General features: G+C 41.2%; 1 protein-coding gene across 1 annotated transcript in view; it reads right to left on the reverse strand.

Annotated features, from left to right (window-relative positions):
- Positions 1 to 2,091: 2,091 nt before the first annotated feature.
- The window catches only part of PLCH2 (phospholipase C eta 2), a 102,093-nt gene continuing 77,314 nt past the window's right edge, over positions 2,092 to 26,870 (reverse strand). Inside the window, exons 12-25 of the mRNA XM_086764471.1 lie at positions 25,533 to 25,704; positions 25,150 to 25,257; positions 22,674 to 22,832; positions 21,156 to 21,257; positions 20,583 to 20,683; positions 19,540 to 19,637; positions 18,532 to 18,714; positions 17,976 to 18,083; positions 17,666 to 17,790; positions 16,130 to 16,214; positions 15,503 to 15,649; positions 14,882 to 14,961; positions 9,549 to 9,888; positions 2,092 to 5,206 (exon numbers count right to left, since the gene is read on the reverse strand). Coding sequence (XP_086620597.1) covers positions 3,459 to 5,206; positions 9,549 to 9,888; positions 14,882 to 14,961; positions 15,503 to 15,649; positions 16,130 to 16,214; positions 17,666 to 17,790; positions 17,976 to 18,083; positions 18,532 to 18,714; positions 19,540 to 19,637; positions 20,583 to 20,683; positions 21,156 to 21,257; positions 22,674 to 22,832; positions 25,150 to 25,257; positions 25,533 to 25,704 — 3,556 coding nt within the window. The 3' untranslated portion in view covers positions 2,092 to 3,458. The remainder of the gene's footprint in view (positions 5,207 to 9,548; positions 9,889 to 14,881; positions 14,962 to 15,502; positions 15,650 to 16,129; positions 16,215 to 17,665; positions 17,791 to 17,975; positions 18,084 to 18,531; positions 18,715 to 19,539; positions 19,638 to 20,582; positions 20,684 to 21,155; positions 21,258 to 22,673; positions 22,833 to 25,149; positions 25,258 to 25,532; positions 25,705 to 26,870) is intronic.

Here is a 26,870-nt window from a genome sequence, read left to right on the forward strand (position 1 = left end):
TACACTGCTTGCGATTTGGAAACTTTGGAGATACGCACCTGAGAATCTGGTTGTGATACCCTAATCAGCACGAACCTTTCCATTTGTAAACCAAGCAGTATGAAATTGGAAATGGAATAAAATTATCGATCATATCATCATCGTGGGAGTTAGTCTTCAGAATAAAATGAGACTTTTAAGCATCTCAGTAGCTTTTAGGTCAGTTACTGACCTTCTTGAAGAATAACAATTTCAACTGCCTTTTTGAATCCGACCACAGCTGCAACCCGGCTTCTGTTCCGCTGCCTGACCTCCGAACAGAGCACACAACCATTAAACACTGGCAGCTACGCTGTGGCAAGCAGTGACTACCACAAAGTGAACGTTCCTACCTTAGCAGACGGCGTGCACTGACCACTGTGGTTTCGTGCGCAACATGTGTCTACATTCCCTCTGCCTGCAGTTTCACACGGGGGAAGAAGAACCTGCATTTCCTTCTCGATTATCATATGAATGGTAGAGCAGATCATAAAGAGAACAAGAGCAGTGAGGCATTCATAAAATGAAAACCAGTGCTGGTTTCAACTCCTGACTCCCTCTGCTGTTACCGAATCTTTCTTGCTTCCCTTACCGTTTCAGAGAACAACCTGCTTGCTGAGATCTGAAAAAGCAATTTTCCTCTTCCTCCATGAAGACTGGAAGAATGCAGAGCAAAACCACTTAGTGAGCTTCTGCTGCTTAACTGTGTAGGTACCATGAAATAAATTCCATTCACAGGATTAAATGGACAAATCTTACGCAGTGTAACAAAAAAGCTGGAGAGGCAGTGACTATTAATTCGGAAGCAGGAGGTGCAAAATTCACATGTACCCAAGTTAAATACACATACGGGTTTTTACAAATGTGGACAAAGATAAATGTTTTGAACTGCTACGTGGTACTGTCTTCTGTGAGGTGCATTAATTTAACAAGTGTTGCTGAATCAATTAAAGATAAAAATAATCCGATTTTTAAACTTGGTCATTGAAAAGACACAAATAGGCCTTTTAAACATGAACTTTCTAAAGCTGTCAAGTTGCATGTACTTTCTTGCTTTAAAGATAAAAAAGCAGCAACTCCCTGCAGCTTTTCAGCCCTAAAACTAAAATATTACAGAGTGATTTTTCGTCTAGAGAATGTTAATGAAATTTGCTTTGTGTTAAGACAATGTGAGGCTAATCTCGGCAGCTCACACGTTCCGCTGCTGCTTTACCTGTTTTCCCTTAGCGACCGCGGTGATACTGTAGGGTTACTCCATGCATGTTCCAAACTTCCGTTGCACAAACCTCAAGGGCCTCCCATCCAAATTACGAAGACAAGCAATGAAGATCTGAGCCAGGATGGAAAACTGAGAGAATATGTTTAGACAAAACATACTGCAGACCGTCTGAAGAGATTTCATCACAGAATCTGACCCCTCCCAGCCCCCATTTCCGTGTCATGATGACAAAATTAGCCTTACATTTTGATATCTCTGAGTTTGTTGCCAAGTGATACATACTAAAATTAGAACTAGCCTGCAATCCACAAGATTGATGACCCTTCCAGGACAGAGTACCAAGTACGACGTGCTTTCACTGGCCCTTTGCTGGGACAGGAAGAGAAGAGAAGCTGGTTTTGAATGAGACAGGTGAAAAGCAAATTTTTGCTGCAGTACTTTCAGCCAGCCTTTAAACAACCTCAGTGATGAAACAGGGCTGTCTCTCTCACCTGGAGAGCTGTAACAGGATAGCTTAGGTCCTTGGATTAGGTCTGTTTAGCTACTAATTACATGAGTTTCCCTAGAATTTTCATCTTCACAGCTGTAAATACCTGCCAAAGACATCGCTCACAACAATCCGCGTGCTGTGTACCACAACAGAGTGCCAGGCTCTACCAATACCTGCATGCATTCTGGCGGACCTGAGAAAATCTGAGCTGCATCTGAAATGGCTACCACTCTGAAAAAGAGTAAAATCAAATGTTATCCACTAAGGAATTTTTCAGACAAGGCAAATAGAATTAACCATGTTTGGATACCACAACTTCCAAACAGCACAGAAAGTGTTACTTTACAGCCCAAGAGTCCACAGCTGGAAGGTTAAATATGTTTATTTTAGTAGTGTAAGGTGATTTTACAAACAGATTTTTAGATTTTTCAATATACACAAAAGAATCATTACAAACAAAAGCAAAATATCTTCTCAATAATAGGGACTCTATGCAGCCTGCAATAAAATTAAACCTCTGTTTCTCTTTAAAATGCATCTCAGTAAACATTCTTTTCCATCACTGATAAAATGTACATCTATAATAAACAACACAATAACTGGGGGGAAATATCCCTAAAAAAAAAAGGTTAAAAAAATGGGAAGGAAAAATTATTATTCTCTTTAGGTTGGTATTTAATTCTAAATATGTCCATCTAAAAAAATTAAATATCTCTCTTCTTTTTAAAACACATCATTGAAAATTTGGATGGCAGTGCAATACAGAAATAGTAAAATTCATCCCAAAAGTGCTATGTACAGCAGCATTGTTAAAGTACCACAAAGAAGGGACGGTGCTGTTTTCCAGATGACTAGCATGCTTTTTAGCAGTTTCTGAACCCAAGTCAGAAGTTTCCTGTCTGCTGTAGTAATTCCCTTCTCTCTCCTGTCTCATTCCCGTGGTTATGTTTGAGACAAGGATCAGTCACAGTTCAGCGTGTGCATGTGTACATGTATGTGCAGGGATTTATTTGCAAACACACAGATGTGTGTACATATATATATTTTATATATAGAAACAAGCTTGGTTTAAAAATCATTGCTTTGGAACATAGTGAGAGCTCTTCTTCTAAGAGTGAGACAGTACGGATTCTCACTGAAATAAACGGGGCCACCATGGAAGATGGGCTGCATTTGCTAGGCTGTTAATTCATGAAACCGTTACGCTGCAATTTTGACTATTTCCCAGAGAAGACACCCTCAGAGGCCTCAAACTCTTCCAGAAAACAAAACAGAACAGGGAACATGATTTTAAATCCAGCCTCTTTTCATGGATCCACAATTTCTAAGTGCAAAATTTACCTCAGCTGTCACCCAGACGTTTCTCTATTATAAGCAGCAGTTACTGAAATTAGTAAATATGAGATTTGCGCAGAGCAAACTGCAAATGCAAGTAAGTGGTCACACTCAGAGGAGGCCAGATGTGAGGCTGGGAGAAGTGTGATTAAAAAAAGGATTTCAGATCACTAGGAGTGTAAAAGTGTAAGTCTCCGATTTCACTTGATTGTTCTGTTTCCACACAGTGCTGACAAATTCAACACAGCTGTTCTTCTGGAGCCGTGATATGAAATGCCCTTAGGATGAAGGGAAGGCCGGGAAGCGCTAAGCCCCACGAGGGTATTCGTGCCTCTCGGGTCACTGTGTGTTGTTTTGACGGGAATGTAAACATCGCCGTATCAGTGCTGCCCAGGATTACAGTTTCAGCATAAAGAAGACTTCCGTGTCGGCGTTATAATCCGTTTGGTTCTTAGGCTGGGACGTAAACACGGCGGGAGAAACGACGTCCATGCAAACTGCTTTTGCGACGCTGCAGGCTCCCTCTGGATTGCCCCTCTCCTCAATGGGACTGCCGCTGAGCTGGCCCAGGCCTTGCAGCCGCTGTCTCTCCTGGGCTTGCTTAGCCCTGTTGGCTATGTACCGCACCCTGCTCTGACTGCGCGACGAGGACCTGCGGAGGAGTCCCAGGCTCTCCCCTTCCTCTTCAGATTCAGCTGGATCGAGGCTGATAGGGGAAGTGATATCGTTCTCCTGCTGGAAGGCGGTCAGCTTCTTGAGCTGCTCAGTCAGTTCATCCTGGGATTTGACTGAGGATCTCAGGCTTGAAGAGCGGCGCTGCTCCCGCATTGATCGCGTGACAAAACTCCTGCTGATGCTACGGTATTTGCTTTCAAAAGTGCACACAATATCATCGGAGGTAAGGTCTCCGAGACTCTTGGATTTTGCCTGGTTATTCCCAACCATATCCTGTGCTTTGGATTTGTTAGAAGACTGTTTGAGACTTTCTATGTAGAGCCTGCTCCAGGTATGCCTTCTAGGAATGGATGAGAATGCATCTTGAGGACTCCTGGCAAGAGGACGGGGACACAGTTCATCTGCTGGCAGCTGGTCAGACCTCAGGTTAGGATTGGATTTGCTCTTGCTCACCATTGGCATCTCGTTACCAGACGTCGTCGCAGACCGTGGGCGCATACCCTTTCTTACGGCAAGGGGCTCAAAATTTTCATGACGGATGCCAAGATCTGGGAGGCTTTTGCGAGCTAGATTGGGGAGAGAGAGATCAATCACAGTGTCATTGGAGGACATGCTGGAAGAGGAAGACATGCTGTCGCGATGATTACTGCAATCTAGCTTGCTCCAGATCCGGTCGTTAACAGTGGCATCAAAGTATACTTCTGCTGCTGGAGACAGGCTACTTGGAATTTTTATTAAGGCTGAGGAGTCTGACCTTTTCAGTCCTTCACTCTTTGACCTTCTTACTAACATGTAAGAGCTTGTCTGAGAAACAGGAACAGGTAGAGCCTGTGCGGCCTGGGCCTTCTGGAAAGTGTCTGGAGGCAAAGTTGTCTGTGTGCTGTTAATCACGTTGTTTTGCTGCAGTAGAACAGCTGCTGAGCTAAGTTTTAGCCCTTTGGCTTCAGTGGTGCTTTTCACATCTGGTAATACCTGATCTCGTAGGCCATTTTGCTTCTGGCCATTTTCACCAGGCTGGCCAGCAGTCTTACCACCAGCCACCAGCAGCCAGGCTTTTTGAGGACGCGCTGCCAATCCACACTGATCTTCAGCTTTACTGCAGGCCTGTGTCCAACCATTTTCCTCTTTGAGACTTCCTGCCACGCTTGTCCTCACGTCTTCTTGGACTCCTAAACTTGTGTCAGCTGCTCTTGTGACTCCCTGCACTGGGTCTTCTGCAGCCAGATTTGTTCTTTGTTCTCGAGCGAGCAGAGACTCTTGAGGCTGGCTGGATGTGCCGCTTGCTTCCGATCGAGATTCGGTGGAATGATCAGACACAGACCCTTCTTCAGAATCACTGTAAGGAGCAACGGGCAGAGGGAGGAAAAGGCTGGCGTGATGGTTTTCATTGGCAATGACAGGCTCTTCGGTGATAGTTTCTAGGCTGCATAAAGAAGTGACTGACCTCTGTATTGAGAAATGGCAGACATCTACAGGGGAGACAAGAAAAGACAGGAAAAAGAAACAAGAAAAACAGAGATTCAGGGTTAATTAGCTATTAAAACTTGCAGTTTAGCTGAAGATCTATTCTTTATGTACTATCATTTTGTTTTTAAGGTAGTAGTTGTCTATATTAATAATAATTTTAAAAATAACTTAAGATTTCAACCACCTGGCTAAAGGTGTTTCTGCTCATTCAGTTTTAGCTGCACAAAAGCCCTGTTGCTTTCAAAAAATCTCACTCCATGTGACTTTTCTGATGATGTTATTCAAAAAACTCTTGTACCCTTCAATTTATTTGTGTCCTTGTCTCCCCTTTTCTTCCTGCACCATCAAGCACCACTTGATTTGCTCTTTTCCTCCCTTTCAGCACTCAAACATGTCAGTGTATCAGATCAGATCATCTCATATCTGTATAATAATGAGACCACCACTGCCCAACCAACAGATACGATCCCAATGATCAGTTAACTCAGAAGAGAAACAACGTAGGACTTCTGGAGTAGATTACAAATCTAATTATCTGTATGCACACAATGGAACTCCTCAAAGTGCCTTTTAAACTAAAACCTTAAACAGACTTTGTTGTCCTAAAAAAGTTTGTCATTTCTTTTCCAAAAAACCATACAGACGCACGCTTCACGAACAGCAGGCTGGCAGCACAATCCTGAAGAACCACTACAGCCACCGAGAAGAAAACGCTCCGTCCGTTCGCAGCGTTTACAACCCGCACCCCGAGAGCCACAGCAATCATGCCAAAACGACCGTTTCCACAGCGCAAACATGCATTCCAGAACTAGCAAGCACCACTGAGCCAGACCACAACCTTAAGAATATAAAGTAGGTAATTGTAAGGTAGGAAGCAAACAAAAACCAGGAGTACAGGCAACAAGGTGCTTGAACCCGTGACACTGAGGAGACAGTTACCTTTGACTTGCTTGTCCTTTCAGTTCTTAACTAGAGAGAGACAGTGTGCATGTAGAATAATAGGACAGAACAGAGGAAAAATCCAGTTAATGTAGGGAAGGCAGGTGCGGATAACGGGATAAATTAGTGCTGAGGGAGGGAAGGGAACAGACAGAAATATTCACGCGTTTTTGTAGGATCCTAAGAATTTCCGACCAACCAGAGCACTCAAGGGAATCCGTAAATGGACAGGTATTAAGTCCCTTATTTTGTCACAGAATAAAAGACAATTTTTGTTACTGTTCAAGAAATGCACTCCACTGGACTGGGGAATGGAAGCTGCTCTCCTCTTCTCCAAAGCCCTCTCCTGTTGCTACGGAAAAAAGTTATCTACATTGCCAAGAAATGCCAAGGGAATACTGGGCCTTTCCTGTCAGCACCAGCGTTTCCAGCCCAGCCCAGTGACAAGGCAGCTGTCCAACGGCCTGCGCCACATTCGCTGAGCGCTCCTTCTCCCCACCCAGGCTAGGCCATCAGCGTCGGTTACAGCACAGCTACACAGCAGAACCACAGAAGGATTTGGGTGGGAAGGGACCTTCAAAGGTCACCCAGTCCAACCCCCTGCAAGGGGCAGGGACATCTCCAACCACATCAGGTTGCTCAGAGCCCCGTCCAACCTGGCCTTGAACGTTTCCAGGGATGGGGCATCCACCGCCTCTCTGGGTAACCTGCTCCAGTGCTGTACAACCCTCAGTGTAAAAATTTTTTCCTAGAATGCTGGACTCTGTAATGCTGTTGCCACGAAGGGGACAACTGGAGACTCTCGTTTCCTGTCCCGTCCTTGTGGCACTTCCCACCAACAGCACGTTCATTATGAAAAGCAGCCATATTAGGCTAACGTTGCCGGTTTCCTTGGTTTCTTGGCCCAAGGCGCTAAAATAGCAGGCGGATGGGGGAAGCGTGCTGTTTGTGCAACCCCAGTGATTGTCACTGGATCATCAACATCCGGGCCAAGTGCCTATCTCACCATTTTAAACGTTTGCTGATTCCACGCTTGAGAAGTCAGATGGATTTAATCAAATTTCAAGCATATCACAATATTTATTTAGGGATTTGGGGGGAGCTGGCAGGGGAGCTGGCACTGATAATGGGAAATGGTTTCATATGTCACACTGCTCAGAGCTTATGAAAAGCCTAATGCCAATAATTGAGGCACAGAAAGAGTTCTGTTGCTCTGGATTAGTTTCAAGTCATGGGAATCGGCAAACTTCTTCCCCCTCCTGCATTGTCCTGGTATTTGCCTAAAAGCTCAAAGCAGATATTATAAAAAAAGATGTAAAAAAAAGAATTAAAAAGAGAAAGAAAGTGAAATTGTAGACACTCAACCAGACTAAGTTGATCAAACAAACAGAGTATTTTAAATTTCTGCATGAGGCTTTCAAAGAAGCCCAACTATAGGTGCGCAGTCAGAATCTATTAGTAAAAAAAGGGATTACATCTTGGGAAGCACCAAAGCCACCTAACTGTTCCTGCAAATGTAACCATCAATGTCCAAATTTCTTGGACAATGTAGTGGGAGGGGGAGGGATCTGAAGAGAAGCTCTTACAGACAAAAGCTGTAGTTCTATACTTCTTCTTCACAGTTCTATGAAACAAAGAAAATCTTGTAAAAATCTCTTCCCTTCCCTCCCCTCCCTGCCAAATCATGAGAAAAAAAACCAACCAGTTTCCTTATTAAAATGTATCCCTTGATTGCCTCCCTTCCTATCCTCCATCTTCACAGACACACAGTTCATGAGTAAAGATGCAGCCACGCGATCCCAGTGACCACGTGCACATTCCCAGCCTGAAACAGCTATAAACCGCTGCAGCTTAAGCAGCTTTCCTTTGAACGGACACACTGAACGCTGCAGCTGGGACACGCGAACCCCTCCACCTCGCTTAGCTGGTGGCAGGTAACACCAGGCCACAGACCTTGCTGCGTTGTAAGCAACTGTGCCCTCAGGTCACAGCCAAACCACACACACTACCCTGAGCACCTCTGTAAATGTCTGCACGCTGGGGATTTAGCCATCTGGGACCAGAATGGCCTGCTACGTTCATAAAGTGTGAGCTACGTTCATAAAGTGTGAGCTACGTTCATAAAGTGTGAGCTCCTGAATAACCCAGACCAGAGAGTTCCATCCAATAACCCCTGAACTGACGGCAATCATTTTGCAAGTTCTTTGAGGGAGGAACGGGTTTTATTGTTAGCAGAGTGCACATTAGATATCATTTCTGTTTGTTAATGTGGGTTTCCCATATTCAATCTCTACTTAATGCTCTGGTTTGGATCTTAAAATTTACTTAGTATCATACCACATTCACTTAAAAAAAAAAAACAAACAAAAAACCAACCAAAAACCCAAACCCAAGAAAACAAAAAAGCCCTGAACAAACAACCCAAACATTCATGGACTATTGACAGTTTACTACTGCAGATGATTAGCTAGGCATGGAAAGGACTAATCTAAACCAGACACGTCTAGGAAAAAAATAAAATAAAAATATTTATGCAGACTATTTTTCTGTCATTGCCAAAAATAAAGATAAAGAGCTCTTGATAGCAAAACAACATACAGGAGCTTCTAAGTAAAGATGCTATGCAGAAAGCTGAGACAACGACGTGGTCTAAGGTGGAGAAGGGTGAAGAAAATCTGGTCTTACCAGTAAAGAATATAGGGGATTTACTTCGAATTTCCTCCAATTTTTGAACGAACAAGGCATTCATTTCCCTCTGTAGGGTGCCCACTTGCCTTCGAGAAGTTTCAGAACAGCGCTTGGGGAACTCTGGACTTCCAAGGCTTTCTAGACTGCTGGAGTTGGAGGATATAGAGCCATTGCTGGCTGCAACCAAGTTGACAGTGCTTCCATACTTGCCACCTGTTTGGCACTGCCACCGCTGCCGGGAATGAGCCTTTAATCCGTGACATTTAGATTCAACATGTTTCTTCCCCGGGGTCACAAAAGACTGGGTGCTCCTTGTTAGATCATCGGCAGTTCCAGGGCTGCTGCAAGACTGCAAATCTGATTGCCGCCTGGGCTGACCTCTAACAGCCCAGGTTTCTAGCTCTAACCTCTCTTCTCCAGTTATACTGCTATACTGGTCATGGTGAAGTATATCCTTAGCAATAGGCCTGGTAGGATTGTCACTCTGCTTGCATTCTAGATCTGGGCTTTCTTTGGAACCAATCATGCATTTCATGCAATTGGTGGCCACTCCAATCCTACCAGAGCTGTTGATGGCACAGCGTGCAAAGACGCTTTGCTTCTCGCTCTGGTGCTCCTGAAGCCGGACCCTGTTAGACCTCTGTAAGGGTTCACTGAAAGCAGCACCCCCTGGAGCACCACTTTGGCTTTTGGCTTTACGAGAACCATGGGCCTTACCTTTCAACCCCTTGCCATGTACCTCCCCGCTGCCACCACCTCTGGGAGCTGGTGACAGGGACACACTTTCTGGCTCTTGCTCAAAGCGAGGCTGCGAGCCAGCTTCCACTTCGCGGTCTTCACTGGCTCCTTCAGAGCTGTTGTCTTTTGTGTCAAAAGCAATTTCAGGAAAGCCCTTCTTGTTCTTCTTCTGGCTCTTGGTGGGCGCGCTGGCTGTCCGTCTCAAGATGTGGCTGCTAAAGGAATGTTTGCGATGGAGCTGACCAGCAGCATGACTGTCCAGAGAGGCCTGCTTTGGATTTCTGAGAAACAGGCCTTTTAGACCTAGAGCTTGTTTGGTCTGGAAAATAAAAATAAAATAAAATGCAATAAAAAAAAAGTCATTAGTATGAAATGCAAATCTTCCTTTGGGCACAGGAACTCATGTCCAAATGACCAGTTCACATGTGCACACACAGGGTCTCCTGCCACGTTCCTACATCAGCATGATAACTAAACCAGAAACAGGACAGAGATTAGGAATGAAAAAAATCAGTAACAGCAGCTTTGCAAAATTTCACATCTTTTTTGGCTCAGCTATGTTTTTAGATAAAATTTTGCATCCAGGCTTATCTCTGTATTTGTCATCATTTTTGAACTAGCGTATGGCTATTTACAACATAAACATTCGATATTGAAAGGAAAAAGTAAAAAAATGTAAATACTTCAGTCTACAAGGGTCTAATTCTGAAAGCTGAAGAGTTTCTCAGTGTGTGTTAAAAGCCACAAAGCCTGAGGTGTTTGTTTGTAATATCACACGTTTCTGACTCCTTACGACTAAAGTCGAAGTGCTTCCTGGGGGGCTGGCTTTTCAGTTTTGTTTTTTTAAACACACAGCGTTGTGAGGCACGGCTCAGTTTTCCTCCACAATGTGCACATTTAAAACAACTCCGTCCCAACAGTTTAACGGCATGGATGTACTGCAGAACCTGGAGGAGGTACAGGAAACCAACTCGCTACAGGAATCCGAGGGTACGTGGAGCCTGGCAGGCGTGTTGCACCCAAAGCATCCGAGTTTAAAGTACGTGGTGTAAACGCTTCCTCTGAACGGCCGCAGAGGAATGAGTACAGCTGAGCTGCTGCACTGTGACTTCACGTTCTAGCAAACCCTGCTCCACCAGGAAACCCTGAGCAAGGCTTCTCCATTGCACCATAATAAAAATAAAACAACAAATACTGCAAGCTTATGTTATCTTTAAGTGTTGTTACCAGCTTTGGGGCCTTGTCCAAGTTAAGTCCAGCTGGAAAATACAGTAAAAAAAACCCAAAACCAAAAGGCACATTTATCAATAAAATAAATAATAATAAATTGGATGTTCAAATGAAGATTTACGTTCTTTAGGAACTGTTGACAAATAAACAGTGGACAAAAGAATATCCTATTTTGTTTTTCAGTGTAAAGGAGTTCTACACTTCAATGGAATTGAGCAGCTGAACTATGTGTGTGACAAAAGATCAAACATTTCTCTTTCTACCTGTGTAGCCACGTTTTGATCATTTCCTACCATACAACACTTATCCAAAGACACTCAGGTATGTGCTCATCACTGAAGAAACACACTATGAACAAGTGAAGTTAGTCAGGGTGGTAATACATGACTTCATACATGTCAGTACTTATTTAAGCATTGAACATACATTCACCATCATCAATCTCCCACCATCATACAACCGATTTCCATTTCAGCGGAACAGTTTCAGCATTCCTGTGAACATTCCAGGTGTACTTGCCAACTGTTAAACCAACAGGCTGATGCCTGGTGAAGGGTATGGGGGTTTGTTCTGTTCGTAGAGCCTCCTGCACATAGACCACTTACAGCAGAGAAAGAGGTAGTTTCCTTCCCAGTTAGGCCAGACTCTCTTTAGGAGCTGTAGCATAAAGGATGAATAAAAATCTGGTCATGACAAAATCTGGTCAGCACCCGTGCTTGTTGGCACTTGCTGTCAGCTCCATTTTTGCCCTGTAACATCAGGCGAGGTGACATTTCTGCAGGGCCAAACAACGGCACAGAAATGTTTAATTTAAATTAGTAAATTATCTTGCACCCCAAAATACTTGAGTGCACGCTTACGCATTTCAGGTTTTGCTTTGTAGGACGTAACAGACAGGTATTAGCTGCACTGCGCCGTCAGCCGGGGTTAAAAGCTGCTCTTATTCCAAAGTGTTCTGTGCAATCTGGCACACGGGACCAAGGTTTATTTGTATGACACAAGGCCCAGTGAAAGCATTCAGCATATTATTTTTATAATTCACTGATGTTCAGTTACCACATGCCAAGATCCAGTGTGAGGAGGAGATGATTAAAAAAGGACCCAAAATGCCCTTTAAAAGCATAAGATAAACAAGGTAGGAGCTGATTTTTCCCATACAAGGCAGAGAAAATGTAATTTAAATATTGATACACTTCCGTGAGAGCCAGACTATCAAACAGCCTGCTTGGATCATTGTGGATTTACTTTCACTAGAAAGCTTCAAAACAAGATTACGCGTTTGTTCAGGAGCGAAGGGAAGAAAGCACTCCGCACCCATTGAGACGAGCTGGCAAGTACATTCACTGATTGCTGTAAAGATCAGACAATATAAACATTTGCAAAACCCAGAAAAACACTGTCATAGATACACAGACACAAAGAATATCCAACAAAAAGAAAAGCGAAGCACTGATGGCACGGGTGACGCGCAGTGCAGGGCCCGGGTATCGCTCTAGCTTAGGTAGTGCGTCTTTGTTAAGCTAGCCACTGTTGCTTGAATCAACGGAGTGATTCAAGAACCCAAAGGCAAATTTGGTTAACTTAGGATTAAAAAAAAAAAATGTTTGAAAAAAGGAAAATAAAAAAAAAGAGAGCCATTTTGATGGAGATCCAGGACATGTGCTTTCAGCTTCCTGTTCAGCTTTTACAGGGCTATTCCGTTCTTTAAAGCGGGCTTGAAAAACAGCACAAGAGGCTTTCCCGCAATTTAGCAAACAATTCACTGTTAATGTTCTTTTCCACGTGAAAGAAGTGGTTTGAATTGTAATTCACTAGAGAAAAGATGGCAGAGGTAGAGACTCAAAGAGGGGAGAAAGGGTGGGTACAGAAGGACTTTTATCCTGGATCTACTTCATGTATGGAAGGCTCTCCGGCGGATCAAGGACCCAACCAACAGAACTGACCAAGTCAAATGTCGCAATTCACGTGACATGAGTTGAAGAGCTTCAAAATGCTAATAAGGGAACACTGATGCAACTGGAGGCATGCAGGTGTGTGGTGGTGGTCACTACACCTCCCTGAGACAGGAGGGGGTACCTTCAAGGTGTCTAAAAACGCTCTGCTTCTAAAAGTAGACTTTTTTGGACATAGAGAAGCCCACTGAAATCACAAACAGACAGAGTAAAGGCAAAACAACAGTGAGGGTGGATCTCAGAGATATGCACATCTAGAAAAACACAAGAAATCCTGCAATGCATGAATAGACTACAGAAGAGACAGAGACAAAGCAAAGCGTCTCCAGGAAACAGTGCAATCGAGAAAGAGATTTCAGTTAAACACAAGTTAAGGTAAAAAAAAAATCTTAGACTCTGCTTCAGTAATATTAAGTGACTGAGAGGGTGGAATATCTACATCTAGAAAAAAGCCCCAAAATGTTAGTGTTTGCATCAGAATATCTGGATTAATAAAAGATGGGTAAAACCAGGCTGGTAACTGAGATGATTTTTCTGCTCAAATTTCTGTTAACTGAAAAATCAAAGCAGAGTGTGATTCAGAGAGACCAAAACAGAAAGGGCTGTGTAGTATTTGTCCCATATTTTCAGTAGCTCTTATTAAAAATTATAATTTTTTTAAAAGCTCCACATACAACCTTTCCTTTCAAATCCTTGTATTTTAATCATATCAGTGCACAGCACCAGCATCTTAACACCAGCAAACCCAAAGACACCGCAATGATAATGAGAGGCAATAAGGGATCTCTAACAGCCTTGGAACGTGACAAGGGAATACAGCAACCACAAAAACCAAATCAGTGCAGCAGATTGGAAGCTAGTGGATAAGGACAGGGAGGAGACACCCTGATACACAAGGGTCTTTCAGTTGTTTAAAACACTTACCAAGAAAATCTAATGTCCTCAAAATAGCTGCCCAAATTTAAACGGGCACGTTGCCCCGCTGCAAATTATAACTATCATCAGCCAGTTACTCAGGAAGAAGCCAATAAGAGCAAATAATTATGAAAGGCTAGGTAAAGTAGGGGTTAAAAAAGAGATAATGCCTTGCAATTTTGCCAAAGAACATTTGAGGTGAAAACTCTTAAAACATTTACAGCAACTATGAACAGTGTCTCTCATGAAACACTGCTACAAAGAGCAGTGACTTGGAAGCTGATGAAGTTAACTAATCAATTTTGCTTTTTAAGAATTGTTTTAATTCAATTCCTTTCACATGAACAGCACCACACGGTAAGAACTCAGAATTCCCAGTCTATTCAACGCTGCCGTCTGCTGTCCCGATGCTGATATTACAGCTTGCTACTACAGAAAGCTCAGCCTGTCACCGCAAGTGGATATAAACTGGTTTGGGGATTCTCAAGGCACTGTAAGATACTTAGCTACCTGAATTCCATTGAAATTAATACCACAGAAGTAACCAAATCCAGTGAACCACGAGGAAAGAAGCTATCTGGTTCTCAGCTGGCCTAGGAAAAGTTTGGAATTAGGGCTTTACTTTCAGTTTGGAGCTATTCATGTGAATTTAGATCTAGCACCCAGATAGGTGTATTTCTCCTGCATGTGAAGCAAACGCACTCTTAATAACAGATAATGAGTGAACATAAGTCCAACAACTGTCAGTAGGATCATCTTTCCTCTGCATTTTAACTGTTATTATGGAAAAACCCCAAAGCAAATAACCATTAAATTTAAAATGTGAAAGTATCAGGCAGACAGAGCCTTTACAGAATAAGCTGTGCAGGCAACCAGCGCTGACGGTTCAGGTGTACGACTCTGTGCAGCCCTTACTGTACTGGACACAACCGTAATTATTGATATAAATCTGTGCATGCTGCAGTGAAATAACCTTCCCCTGCGGCTCCCCCAAAAAGGCGCTGCAAGAAACCCTTTCTGTAACTTTTCCTAAGACTTCCCTTTATCTCCAGGAAGATCTCAGGCTACCATGACAATCACAGAGATGAAGTTTGCGATAGTTGAACAAATCTGTTAGCTTGGACCTTAACTCCCTGGGCTTCCCTAGCGTGATACGAAATCCCGTCAGTTCATTTCCGTGTGCGAGCTGTATGAGATCACACCGGAGGCACTCACCTTACCACAGATGTCATTAATGGCCACATGAACAAAGATGGACGCCTCTTCTATACCTTCCAGGTACACGTGTCGGTAACCTGAAACAGAGCCAACAAAGCTGACAAGGAGTTGAAACAGGTGATAGAAAGAACCTTTCCCTTCATCAACAGCAAAAGTAATCAACCACTTTTTTTTTTGCCCAGCCTCTCCCTGCAATAAGCATCCAGGCTTGTGTGTCATCTAGCCACACTCAGTTATCTAAGGGTCACACCACCTACAAACTTAACTGCCATTTCTTCTTATCCCCTTTATTTATAAAAAAAAAACCAAACTCATGTCCTGTTTTCCCCTACATCCATTATTGCTGCTGTCAATCTGTGATTTAAACTTGCCTACATTTCCTCCTCAGAACTTACAGTCTGTTATTAATACTGCGAAACCAAGGTCATTTCATTGAGACTGGGTGTTTGTTTTCAGTCTTAAACACAACCTTTTTTCTTCATTTTGAAAGAAAAGAAAAATATACATGGAAGTTTTAATGAGAAAGAAGACTGAATAGAATACAGAAATAGGAAACTGACAGGAAATGGCATTTAATAACCTGGACCCATGACTAGAATTTCACCATTTCTGACTTACCCGGCATCATACTGCTGAAAGCTATCGTTCTCTGCCCAATAAAATCACGCCCAATGGGATCGTGGTCCCACACAAGGAACCGAACCAGTGCAATCTCTGGCATGTGCACTGTGAACACCAACGTTTCCTCCCACATTGGGTTAAAACCTTGAAATGAAGAAATTGGCTTTTAGATATTTCGTTCACGAGATGCGAGAAGAAAGAAGAATGCCTACGTAAGCAATGCCTAAACTGCCATGTCATTCTAGTTTTCCTAATAGTTTGATCATTGTTCTTGGAAAATCCAGTCCTCCCACTCACTTCAGTGGGAGACACAACAGCACAAGAATTTGTAAGAGACAAAGTTGGATCTTGCTTAAGGTTGGCCCTGCTTTCAGGAGGTGTTTGGAGAACCTGACTTTCTTTTGACCATAGCAAGCCCAAAACACCCTTCTCTGATACACAATGGGAAGTCAGACAAAGAACTTGTTTTACACCAAGACCTTCACAACATTATACCAACTCAGTCGAACAATTCAAGATCCAAGTCTGATTAACATCAAGAATGCTTAAATCAATTTTTCAGTGCTTTTCCATAATAAGCACCAAATTTCAGCCATAAAAACATAAAAACCCACATAATCTTACCATTATCATCAACTACTCTAGTTTGTTCTTTGAAGCAATCAACAGGTAAGCCTATAACTTCTACTTCAACAAATGGATCTATGATCTGGAAAAAAGAAAGTAAGAAATATTGAAAAGAAAGAATGACAAAGATGAAATTCAAGCACATGGCTTTTACAATGTGGGCATTTTATGCTATTATCTTAATAATTATTGGTCCTGAGCCCTTCTGTAACGGATTATTACGCTGATAAGAGATCTCTGGTTAAACCCCCTAAAAGCATAATTTAGAGTAATCATGTTGTATGCATTTGGAATAATTTCTCTGCTCTATTTTATTTCTCTATTCTAAAATGAACTTTAAACACTGGTCTTATGAAGAACATTTTCTAATTTAGCGGATATTTGAGTAAAAGCTTTAAAATCTATTCAGAACAGACATTACGATAAATATGTTCTAACGCAGCAAGATTAAAAAAATCCTGAAGAGAATCATCTGTTAAAAGTCTCAGTGTCATCATGACACAATGGACAAGGCAATGGTCAAAACAAATGGGAGATACGAGTTCTGCCTCTGGCCGATCGGATTTTTCATCTCCTGTTACTACCTTCTATTGCTGGAAAAAAAGTCTGCTTAGAATGTAAGCTTGAAAAACCAGAGCATGTCTTGTAGAAGGTTGCTGTAACTACCTAAGACTAGGAAGCCCTTGACTCTGTTGAGACCTCTTTTAATTAAATATTCTGTGGAGTATTTGGAGGCTGATGGCAAAATTCATATAAAATTGAAGCATGTAGAAATTCATTTGAGAGGTTTGATTCTAATTGCTAAAAGGAAACTTTAATTCTGGCAAAACTTCATTCTAGCGTTCATTAAAGACAAATATTTAATAAAGTCACGTGGATGACATTGCAACAGCAATAAACAGCACAAGAAATGAAGAAGAAAGTTGCCAAAAGGTTGCAAGTCTGGCTCCTTTTAGTCTGATATTTCATTAAGTGAAGTTGCCAGGGGTTTTATGAAACAAATAAGAGAGCATAAAAAAAACCTCACACAACAGAAGCCAAAATGAAGGACAGAAAGAAAACATGTAATAATCCTGTGCCAGAAGGAGAACCAGGAGCAGATTCACGCAGGCAGACGGAAGGACTCCCCACAAACTCTGCTTGCCTTGCCTGACAAGCTCAGCAGTTTTCTACGTTTACAGTTTTTAAGAGCCAGACTGACTTGGCTCTATTTGCAAGGGTGTTTTGGAGGAAGGAGGACATTTAGAGTACTATGGAGTACTATGAGGAGAAAATCATCACTATGAGGTTATTTGCCCATTTTTGCTTCCCCTGGAGGCACAGTATTGACAACTGGAGGAAAAACAAAGCATTGCTGTGATGCTTAGAAGTGAAGAAAACCACCTAAAGATCTAGGATGCTAATGACCTGATTTATTAATGCTCTATGCCTCTTGACAGACAACTGCAGGAAGTTAAATCCTCATCCTTAGCCCAGTCAGTGTGGAAATAAACCTTCTCTAACACAGAAGAACAATCACCGATTGTCCCATACCTCTCCTCTGTCTCCCAGCATGGAATCACGTGGTTTTGGGAGTTGTTGACCACTGATAATTCTTAGAATCAGCTGTTTCTTTAATTGACCAGGCAGTGGGTCTTCAGAATTTGGATTAAAGATGCCTGTAAGAATGAGAAATCACATAATGTGAAAGAAGTGCAATTTTGTGGATTACTTCATTTATGGATACGTCCTGGCTTATTTGCCTTTAGCATCAGAAATGCATTTTTAAACAAACCATAATAAGGATCCACACCCACTCTTCTGATGCAATAAGTGATCCAATTATTCTGCTCATGTTTCTTACCTTGACACATGCAGTTTGGTTTGAGGACATAGCCACAATTCCCATTGGCACTAAATTTGGCCCGGTTCAGTTGCAGCATCCTTCCCTCTGACTGGTAGTTTAGTGCAACTATTTAAAAAAAAAAAAAAAAAGGTATATTACTTATATTACTTACTTGTTGTTTGTAGAACCAAGTTAAAGGAAGGACAGCTAAGTACATTTTCACATTTGACTTCTTGGATGCAAAAACGCAAATGTTTTATGAAAAAGAATTCTCTTACATAACATACATCACAGCTTCAGGGAGAGAAGCTCTCCAAAAGAGCCTGAAATCTGAAGTCCTCTTGCATTTGAGAAGTTCATTTATTTCCGTTTATCAGACAACTACCTGCATGTTAGATGCATGTCTGAGGTAATCTATCTAGCTAACAACACAGACAGTACCAAGGAGGACTCAGCTGTCAGTAAAGCTGGATAAGCAGAGAACTCGTAGTATTTTAAGGAGTGATTCCAGAGCTCCTATTAAAATTTCCCTCCCAAAATAAAACAAAAACAAACAATTTTTCTTTCTGCTCACCAAGCTGGCAGCCAGCGTTCCAGAACGGCTGGGGATTGTAGTTGCTAGAGTCCACACGGTAAGATGACGGGTAGATGCGGGACAACTGATGCTGGTTGAAACGCAGATACTGTGCTGGCTTTTGCTGCAGTATCTGGTAGGCTTTTGTTTCACTGAAAGATGAAACCTGCCAGCTGGAAGAGACTGCAAAAAAGAGAGGAGGAAATTAGATGTAATGCCCTTATTTATTTATTAGCTAGGTAAAGCATTCAAAACTACGTAGCCCTAGTTCATTATAACTATCAAGCATCATTTGATTACATCCCACTCAAAGGGAACTATGCTTTTCTTATATTACAGCAAGATCACTCTGCTTATTGGAGGAGTTATGGTTGGGAAAATGAAGCTGAATATAATTAATGACCCGAATCTTCATTAACAAGTTTTTTAAAAAGTTCTCTAAGATGTTTTGAATTTGCTCAAGGAAAGTATGTTTTCTGGCAAGCAATTCTCTCTGTCTGATACTTTTAACTAAAACTTGATTCCTGTCAAATAATATGTGGAAAACTTAGAAAGAGGACTGAAATATTCTAGAAATTTAATGCTGATATTTCATCAGCTTCGACTTAAAAATCTAAACTTCAAGTTAGAAATGCTCTTTAGGCCATTCTGCCGTACCATTACCATAACTAAGTCCTCTATTACTTCTCGGGATGTAAGTGTTGTGTAGCAGTTTTCATACAAGCTAGCAAAGACTACATGTGTACCACTTACTAGCTGTAGTAACTTTGTCTCCTTTGTGGAAGCTGTCATACAACTCTAGGCTCACTTTATGGATTCTGAATGGCAAGTGGTCGGCTACTTCAAAATAATCTAGCTTTAGTGTGTGCAGCTCTTCTGTTAGCAACTTTTCAGGGTGAGGGAGAAACAAAGAGAACACTAGCTTTTAATAAGAAAGTATGTACGAATATAAACCTTTCAATCTCTTTGTATAGCAATTATTTTCAGCAGACTTTTAGTTCAACCTACTTTCAGTTTCAACATCATGGATGCCAACAGACTTTGTGTATTTCACCAGGTCAGAGAGCGCCCTGGACAGCTTCATTGTTTTCTTCTGTCGGTTGATCCTAGCAAGATAAAACAAATTAATTTCCCATTAATTAAGGGGTACATTTTAATCTTTAAAATTTCAAAATAAATCAGAATAAAGAAATATAAGAAGGTTTTCTTTCACCAAGGAGTTAGTTAATAGTTTTATACCACATAGATGGTCACGGCAAAGCACAGAAGTTGTGGAACCAACATGAAAGTATACAGAACGAGTAAGTCCTGTTCTTACATGGCAGACGTAAGTGTTCACCTACTAAGATCTAGTGGGGAGGACTCTAAATTGCTTTGACCAAAGGGTGGAGTACCTCTTCACATATGTATTTACTTCTCAAGTCAAGTGCTAACAAAAAACCCACTTTTTAAATCCCAGAGAAACAGCAAGAAAGTGATGCTCTGATCCTCCTCATTTGCTTCAAGTTGTCAGTAACAGCACATCTACTGACCTCCCAAAGAAACTTCCAAAGTGTCCTACAGAACTGCTTGATCTGATTTCTTACTTTTGAAGCTTAAGCAACCATTCTGCAAAGGATCTTTGATGTTAGGTTTTTGAAGAGGCAATTTCAAAAGAAAAAATCATCACCTGAATGTCATTACAGCTTCATGTGGCAAATTATAAAACAAACAAACAAAAAAATCATCTGGGGACCTGATACACTGCAAATCCACCTTAATGGATTCACTGGGCCACCAGTTAAATGGCCTGTATGTCAGCTGGAAGAGATGGTAAGAGCACAAAACACATACAAGCTCCACTCTACTTTGCTAATTAGTCTGAATGGCATCAAGAGATCATTCTGACCATCTTGTGGCAAACATCGGATCTACCCTTATACCAGATTCCTGTCACATGCCTGCAGCCTTCAACAAGTTGGCTTCTAGACCTGGAGCATATCTGTTTATTGGGCACATTTATGTAGGTGTCTTTTTTAGAAACAAAATTGCCAGATCACTTGTGAACAAACCTGCTGTAATGTACGGAGCTCCTGGCTAAATTTCCTTGAGAATCTGAGTCATCCTCACCCTCTTCCAGACTTGTTGCCTTTTTCAATTTGCTTCCTTTTTTCTGTGCCACAAGGAAACAAAACCATATCATCATCACTGCCTGATCAACATTTGAGCAGCTGGATATAATTCTGCTTTTTTATGCTGATGAGTATGTTACTTACAGAAGAGGGGAAATGACAGCTTTTGTAATACTCAGCACTGCAGAACGATAGACATGCACATGGGGAAGACTCTGTCCAAGGTCAGAGCCTTTTTATAAAGGAATCACCAATCCTCAGATAAAAGGTGCAAATTAATTTTTACATTTTTCAGATTAGATCTTGGATACTTTTAGACCTTGATGTAAATGGAAACTACCTGTTATGCACAATTATAACCAGTTACCCAGCGTATCTGTTCTGTGAATAGTCTGACAGCAAGCCTCTGCCAGAAAATGCAGTTATGATGCTCTTCTCCAGCACTGTCTGCAAAGAAAAACCTTATCCAAGAATATGACATCTAGCGTAGGCCTAATCTACGAAGTGGCTCACCTTGCGTTTAGAAAAACTGCCCATCAGTGACCGGCTGTGCCGTTTACTGGTACTGAAGTCTTCCCCAGATTCCACATCATCCTCAAGTTTACTCTGAAGCAACTGAACAGAAAGAATCATGTAGCAGATCAAATAGAGTGCGACAGACAGCGTATTTGAATATTATCAGAAATAGTGTGGGAAGCAATCCTCCCTAAAGTGTCAGTAGAACTGGACCAGACCAATGCAGGCCCTTTTTTTTTAAACATAAGCTGAGTACCAGACCTTGTATCCCAGCAATAACTGCAGTGATCTTTGTCCATAGGAACTTTCAGAGCAGACAGAAATCACACAAATATCTAACCTCAATTTTATTTTCAGGCAAAGTTTGAATGCCCTCATGCCACATACATGCATTGACACCAGACTGGTTTGTAGGTTAATATTTTAAAAGCGTTCTTTAACATGACTGACTTCTGCCAATTACGCAGTTTTACTAGGATGCTCCACAGTAAGGAAGAAACAAAATGCTCATAAACCCTAAAAATGTATATGCTTCATCAGTGCCTCTGGTTTTTAAAGATGACCTTATGGTTTTATTGTTCCCTAGACTAACAAAACACAGACTATTCCGGTTAACACCTACACAAAAGGATTCTTGAAGCCTTGGCCTTGTAGGTGCTCTTACAAGAATAACTGATACATTACGTAAATCGTTAGGCTTAAAAGACCATACAAAACTCATGCCATCGAAAGTTTGGGGAAGCTGATTTTTAGTTCTCACCCAGTTTTAATCCCTAGTTAGTTGCTCATTATTGGCAGATCTCCAATGTTCTCCATTTGCATGCAACAATCTTCCTAAGCTTTCTGTGGCTTGTTACAAATTCTAAAATGACAGTGCCCCAAGTTCACGAAGTGTAGTCTGTGGGCTGAGTACATTTTCATAAATAAGCATTAGTACAAAATTAGAATAGCAATGTAAATGCATAGAACATAGAGAACCAAGGAAAAAAAAGCCCAACTTTCAGATGCACTTTTTATAATGGAAAATAAAATTCTCTCTCTTGAAAAGTCATTTCATGTGTACATTTCATGCTCCAATTGCTGTGTGAGCAAGAAAAAAAGCTTTGTGTATCTGACAGTGATGTTCACCTGGCATCATCACTAACTGAACGAATTCAGCTATGAATCTGAAGTCAGTAATATATGATTTATTCAGTAAGCTAATAAAACATAACAAATTCTAAACACTTCTTTCTGGGAAGTCATTGGAGAAAGTCACTGGACTTTGGAGAAAAAGGTGGTTAGCATTTCAATTTGTATTTTGAAGGACTGCCATACTTCATTATTCATCTGCAATAACAGACCTTCCCTCTGCACCAAGTGTGAATCCTAAAACCAGCTAAAATTAAAACATCATTATCAGCAAATTGAAAAGAAGCTTCTACTAAATGGACATAAATGCAAGAAGTATTCTTCCTCATAATACAGCTTTTATATAAGTTATATGATATTATTTATGTAATAAAACATGCTCACCTTCTTACTATCTGATTTTAGACCAGACTTTCCTGATGACGGTAGAGTGGTAACTGTAAAATTGTTTGGATCTTCACAGTCACGGATTTTGGATTCCTTTATCAATGAGTCAAGTTTTTTCTTTGCAATATTCTCCACTCTTTTCCTATTAGTAGAAGCCTACAAACAAAACAGAATCATTAAACTAGGCAATGATGAAAAAAGGCTTAGTAATTCCAGCCAGGATTGACGCAAACTAAAATGTTATGTGCAAGAAAAAAGAAAAAGAGGTTCTTCACTTGCATCGCGTGAAGCAGTTACCTGCAGCTCAGTATCAGGGTTACTGTACGGTACGGAAACGTAGAGGCCCTGAAGTAGATGTTTGATCTAAAGTGTAAACAGATCACCTGAAGTGATGAGAGAGTACAACTAATTAAGCAGTTCTAATTAAACCAAGACTGACCGTTTGCAGAGCTATTCAGAGTAATGTCTGTTGCAAGCCAAGGATGTGCTAACATAGAAACAGTTATTACAGAGATGACTTCCCAGACTGAACTGGACTAACATACGCTGTGCTCTGCAGCACATACTTAGTAAAAAATTGGATCTGTTCCAGCATGCTGTCCAATAAGCCACTCTTCACAGGAATTTAATGGTAATGGCTACTTGTGGAAACTGAGTAGATGGTATTTCTCTCACACGCTGGTGTTGATGGACAGCATTCATATGCCATGAATGCCATGTCAAGGTTGACTTTGCAGCTACAACAGATGCAGGACTCTACTGGATGGAATGGGAGAAGCCTTAGAATCTTTATTTCAGCAGCTCAAGGCGAAAATGTAAGAGAACTCCTGTTCCCTCCTGTGTACATCATAGCCCATGTGAGGAAGTGGGGAAACAAAAAATAGAAATCTAGAGTTTTCTTTTTCATCCATGAGGCAGAAACTCACAATCCCAGGTCTTTTAAGAGGTGACAGATTGTGTTTTCTCAGTAGGCCTTAAGAATTCCCAGTTAAATTTGTCACGAAACAAGCGATGATTTTCTGAGCTCTTCAAAATTTGGCTTGGAAAGCAAACCAGGTGTAGCAAATCTCAGATTTGAAGCATCAGTAAACCTCACAGCAAAGCGAACTGTTAGTAACAAAGACAATGAGGTCAGCAAAGCAATGGCTACCAAGCCTTTAGTGAGAATAAACCCACCCAGCCACAACATGTTACTACCTCGTTTTATTATGAAAGACTACACTCCTCTTACTGGCATTCATTTCTCCATTTGTTTAATTGAAGAAAAATAAACATTACTTTACTTCTTTTTATAACTAGTGTATGTGTGGTTAAACCTGCCTTGTTCCCTTTGGATACTGCAAACAGTCCGCCGTGCTTGGGATACAGACAAAAGAACTGGAAAGCAAGCTGAGCAAACTTTGGTGATCACAGTGAAGTTCCAAAGTCAAGAAATGTCCAATTCTCATTTTGTGCCATTTGCATAATTCTAGTTTCCCTATACAGTCGACTATACAGGTAGCCCCTAAGTGGGTTGTAAAAGCTTTTGGTCTGGCTTTCAACCCATTTTCTCCCTGTTCAAATGGTCATGGCCTTGATACCAGGGCAGGTCTTACACAGCTGGAAAGCCTCCTGGACTGAACTGTATCACCACTGTCTGTCCAACACCTTCCACTTTGAAAAGATGCATCACGTAACAAGAAAGTGTCAGAAAATATGAAGTATTAAAACATCACAGATCTTAGCTTTAAAATATTGAAAAGTGATATGCTAAAACATATTAATTTTTAAAAACAAACAAATTCTTTTCCCCCTTTGCTAGACTTATTCATAAAGAAGTTTCTCTTTTAGTTTTAGGTGAAAAGGATCAAACCCATAACAGAAAACGAGGAAATAGCCTGAGGGAGAGAGGACTGGAAATGCAATCTCTCCTCAAGGCAATTTAGTTTATGAAATTAAATGGTTTTGCTGGGTATTTTATATTGGCTCTGTACGATGCAATGTCACTTGTCAGAAGATTGAAGTGACCAAAACCTGACTTCTAAAAAGGATTAAGAAATAGAGATTTTCAGATTGAAGCAAGCAGATATTAAAATATTCTCCCTTTTTAACACATCCTCACAGCAAAAATCAACTGACCCAGCACTCAGCAAGCCAAAGAGATGCTCTGTAACAATGACCACAATTTGACATGAGTAGAAATTTTATTTTCCTTTTTGCATTTGAGGGGAAGAACACTACGATGCAATAAAGAATCATGAGATATTACTATTTAAAATATTAAAAGACAAAATTCCAGACTTGAAACATAACCACTAGAACTGGTGCTGCCTAGTATGCATTTTGTCACATCTGTCCCCGTGAAGGTTCAGAACCTAAAGATGAATCCCAAAGATAAGACCACATCCACATTCCAGAGAACTCGTACAAGGTTTCTTCTCACAGGAATGCAAAACATAGCACACGTTTACATTCAAATGGTCACTTAACTTACATCTCCATTCATTAGTTTACAGTCATCATCAATCTCATCAGCACTGTCCTCATCAGAAACTTCACCTTCCTCTGCATCATCACTGATGTTGGCTGGAAGTTTCTTCCCCTAGAAGATAAAATGAAAGGCATAGGCAGGTTAGCATGCAGCTCTTGCTATCACACTTTTTTTTTTTTTTCCTTCAAAAAAAAAAAAAAAAAGAGAAGTTACTCAAAGCATGCAACCCATTTCTTACTGATTGAGAAGGCGTTTATTCAGAACTTTAAGTACCAGGTTCTTAAAGACTGGTTTTTGTAAACTGACTTAAATGTTAAGCTATAACCAGGCAGAAATCATAATCATCACAAACAAAGAGGGATGGAACAAACAAAACAGGTTTTTACCTTAACCAGTATCTTTCCTTTAAGACTTGCTGGTGAAGGGAGCGTGCTGGAATCATCACCGTGCACAGAAGACAGATCCAGCTTGTCCCCCAGAATTTCTGTAAGATACTGAGCCATCTTCTTCTGCTGAATGACACTGCAATGGTTCTCAATTGACAAGATAACAGGGTACCTGGCGGAGACATAAGCAAGTATCAACAACTGCAGATTTAGCTTTTCTAGCACAGAGGAGAAGGGTTATTATGGGCGGAGCCATCCCTGTATCAGACATCACCACCACTACCACTGAAATCCAAAGGGGCTGAATAAATCAGTGTGGGCACTGATGCCCCACTACTCGCTCCAAACCGAATGGTCCATTTTTGACAGCCACGGGATAATTAAATTTCTGCAATCTGATTTGATGCATTTTTTTTTCCAGAGCACACTTTTCACCTTCCTACACTACCCAGTCCTGATCTCCACTTCATACCAAAGCAATTCCAGCAAGCCACACATAAGGAAAACCTAAGAGCCAGTGCCTTCAACTCTCCTCTCCAATCTGCGCTTCAGCCCTTTTGTACTCTCACAGGTAAAAGGTCCCAAGAACTGGAAAGATCCCCAAAGGGGCTTTGTTTTTACCTTCCCACTTCCAAAAACCAAGTTATAAACCTGTCATTAGTTCTTCCATGAAAACTTTTCTAGCTAGCAACAGAGCAGTGTCATACAAACACTTCTGCAGGTAAAGCCTCTTCTACAGTCAGTATTATTTCTAGATTTTTTTTTTTATTGTTGATTCTCCAGGCTGAGGCCAAGAAGTAACAATCCCCAGTTGTACAAAAAAGCATCAAGATAAGATTTGTGAAACATCGATTCCAGTGTGTTTGGTGCCATATAGAAGCACCCTGAAGATGGATTTTGGTTTAGAGATGGTGCATTTTTAGGATAAGCGTAAAAGCCAGTATACAGTGCAGTTTTGTAGGGCTGAATTATGAGGGATTCATTAATTTAAAAACTAATTATGAATAAAAAGATGTCTGTCCTGACACTGGCCCTCATTAGCTCCTCATCAGGAAAAATGAGGCTTTCAGCCAGACAATGTCTTCGGCACAAAACGTTCCCAGTTGATGACTACAGTTCAATTCCTAGCTTTGCAGGAAGCAGCTCCTTAGCTGAATTTGCAGCTCACCAACAGCTATGCCTCCAGCCTGTCCTGGGGAAGAAAATACCTGCAAGTCTGAAATATGTTTCGTTCAGTACCGAACTCTGATGAGCATCAATATTTATCAAGAAAAAAACCCACCACAAATAATAAGTTGTAATGCAGTCCCAGTTGACCTTTCTGTAAAGCTTTAAGAA

The sequence above is a fragment of the Chlamydotis macqueenii genome, chromosome 21, assembly GCF_036417535.1.
Source record: "Chlamydotis macqueenii isolate bChlMac1 chromosome 21, bChlMac1.mat, whole genome shotgun sequence".
NCBI lineage: Eukaryota > Metazoa > Chordata > Aves > Otidiformes > Otididae > Chlamydotis > Chlamydotis macqueenii.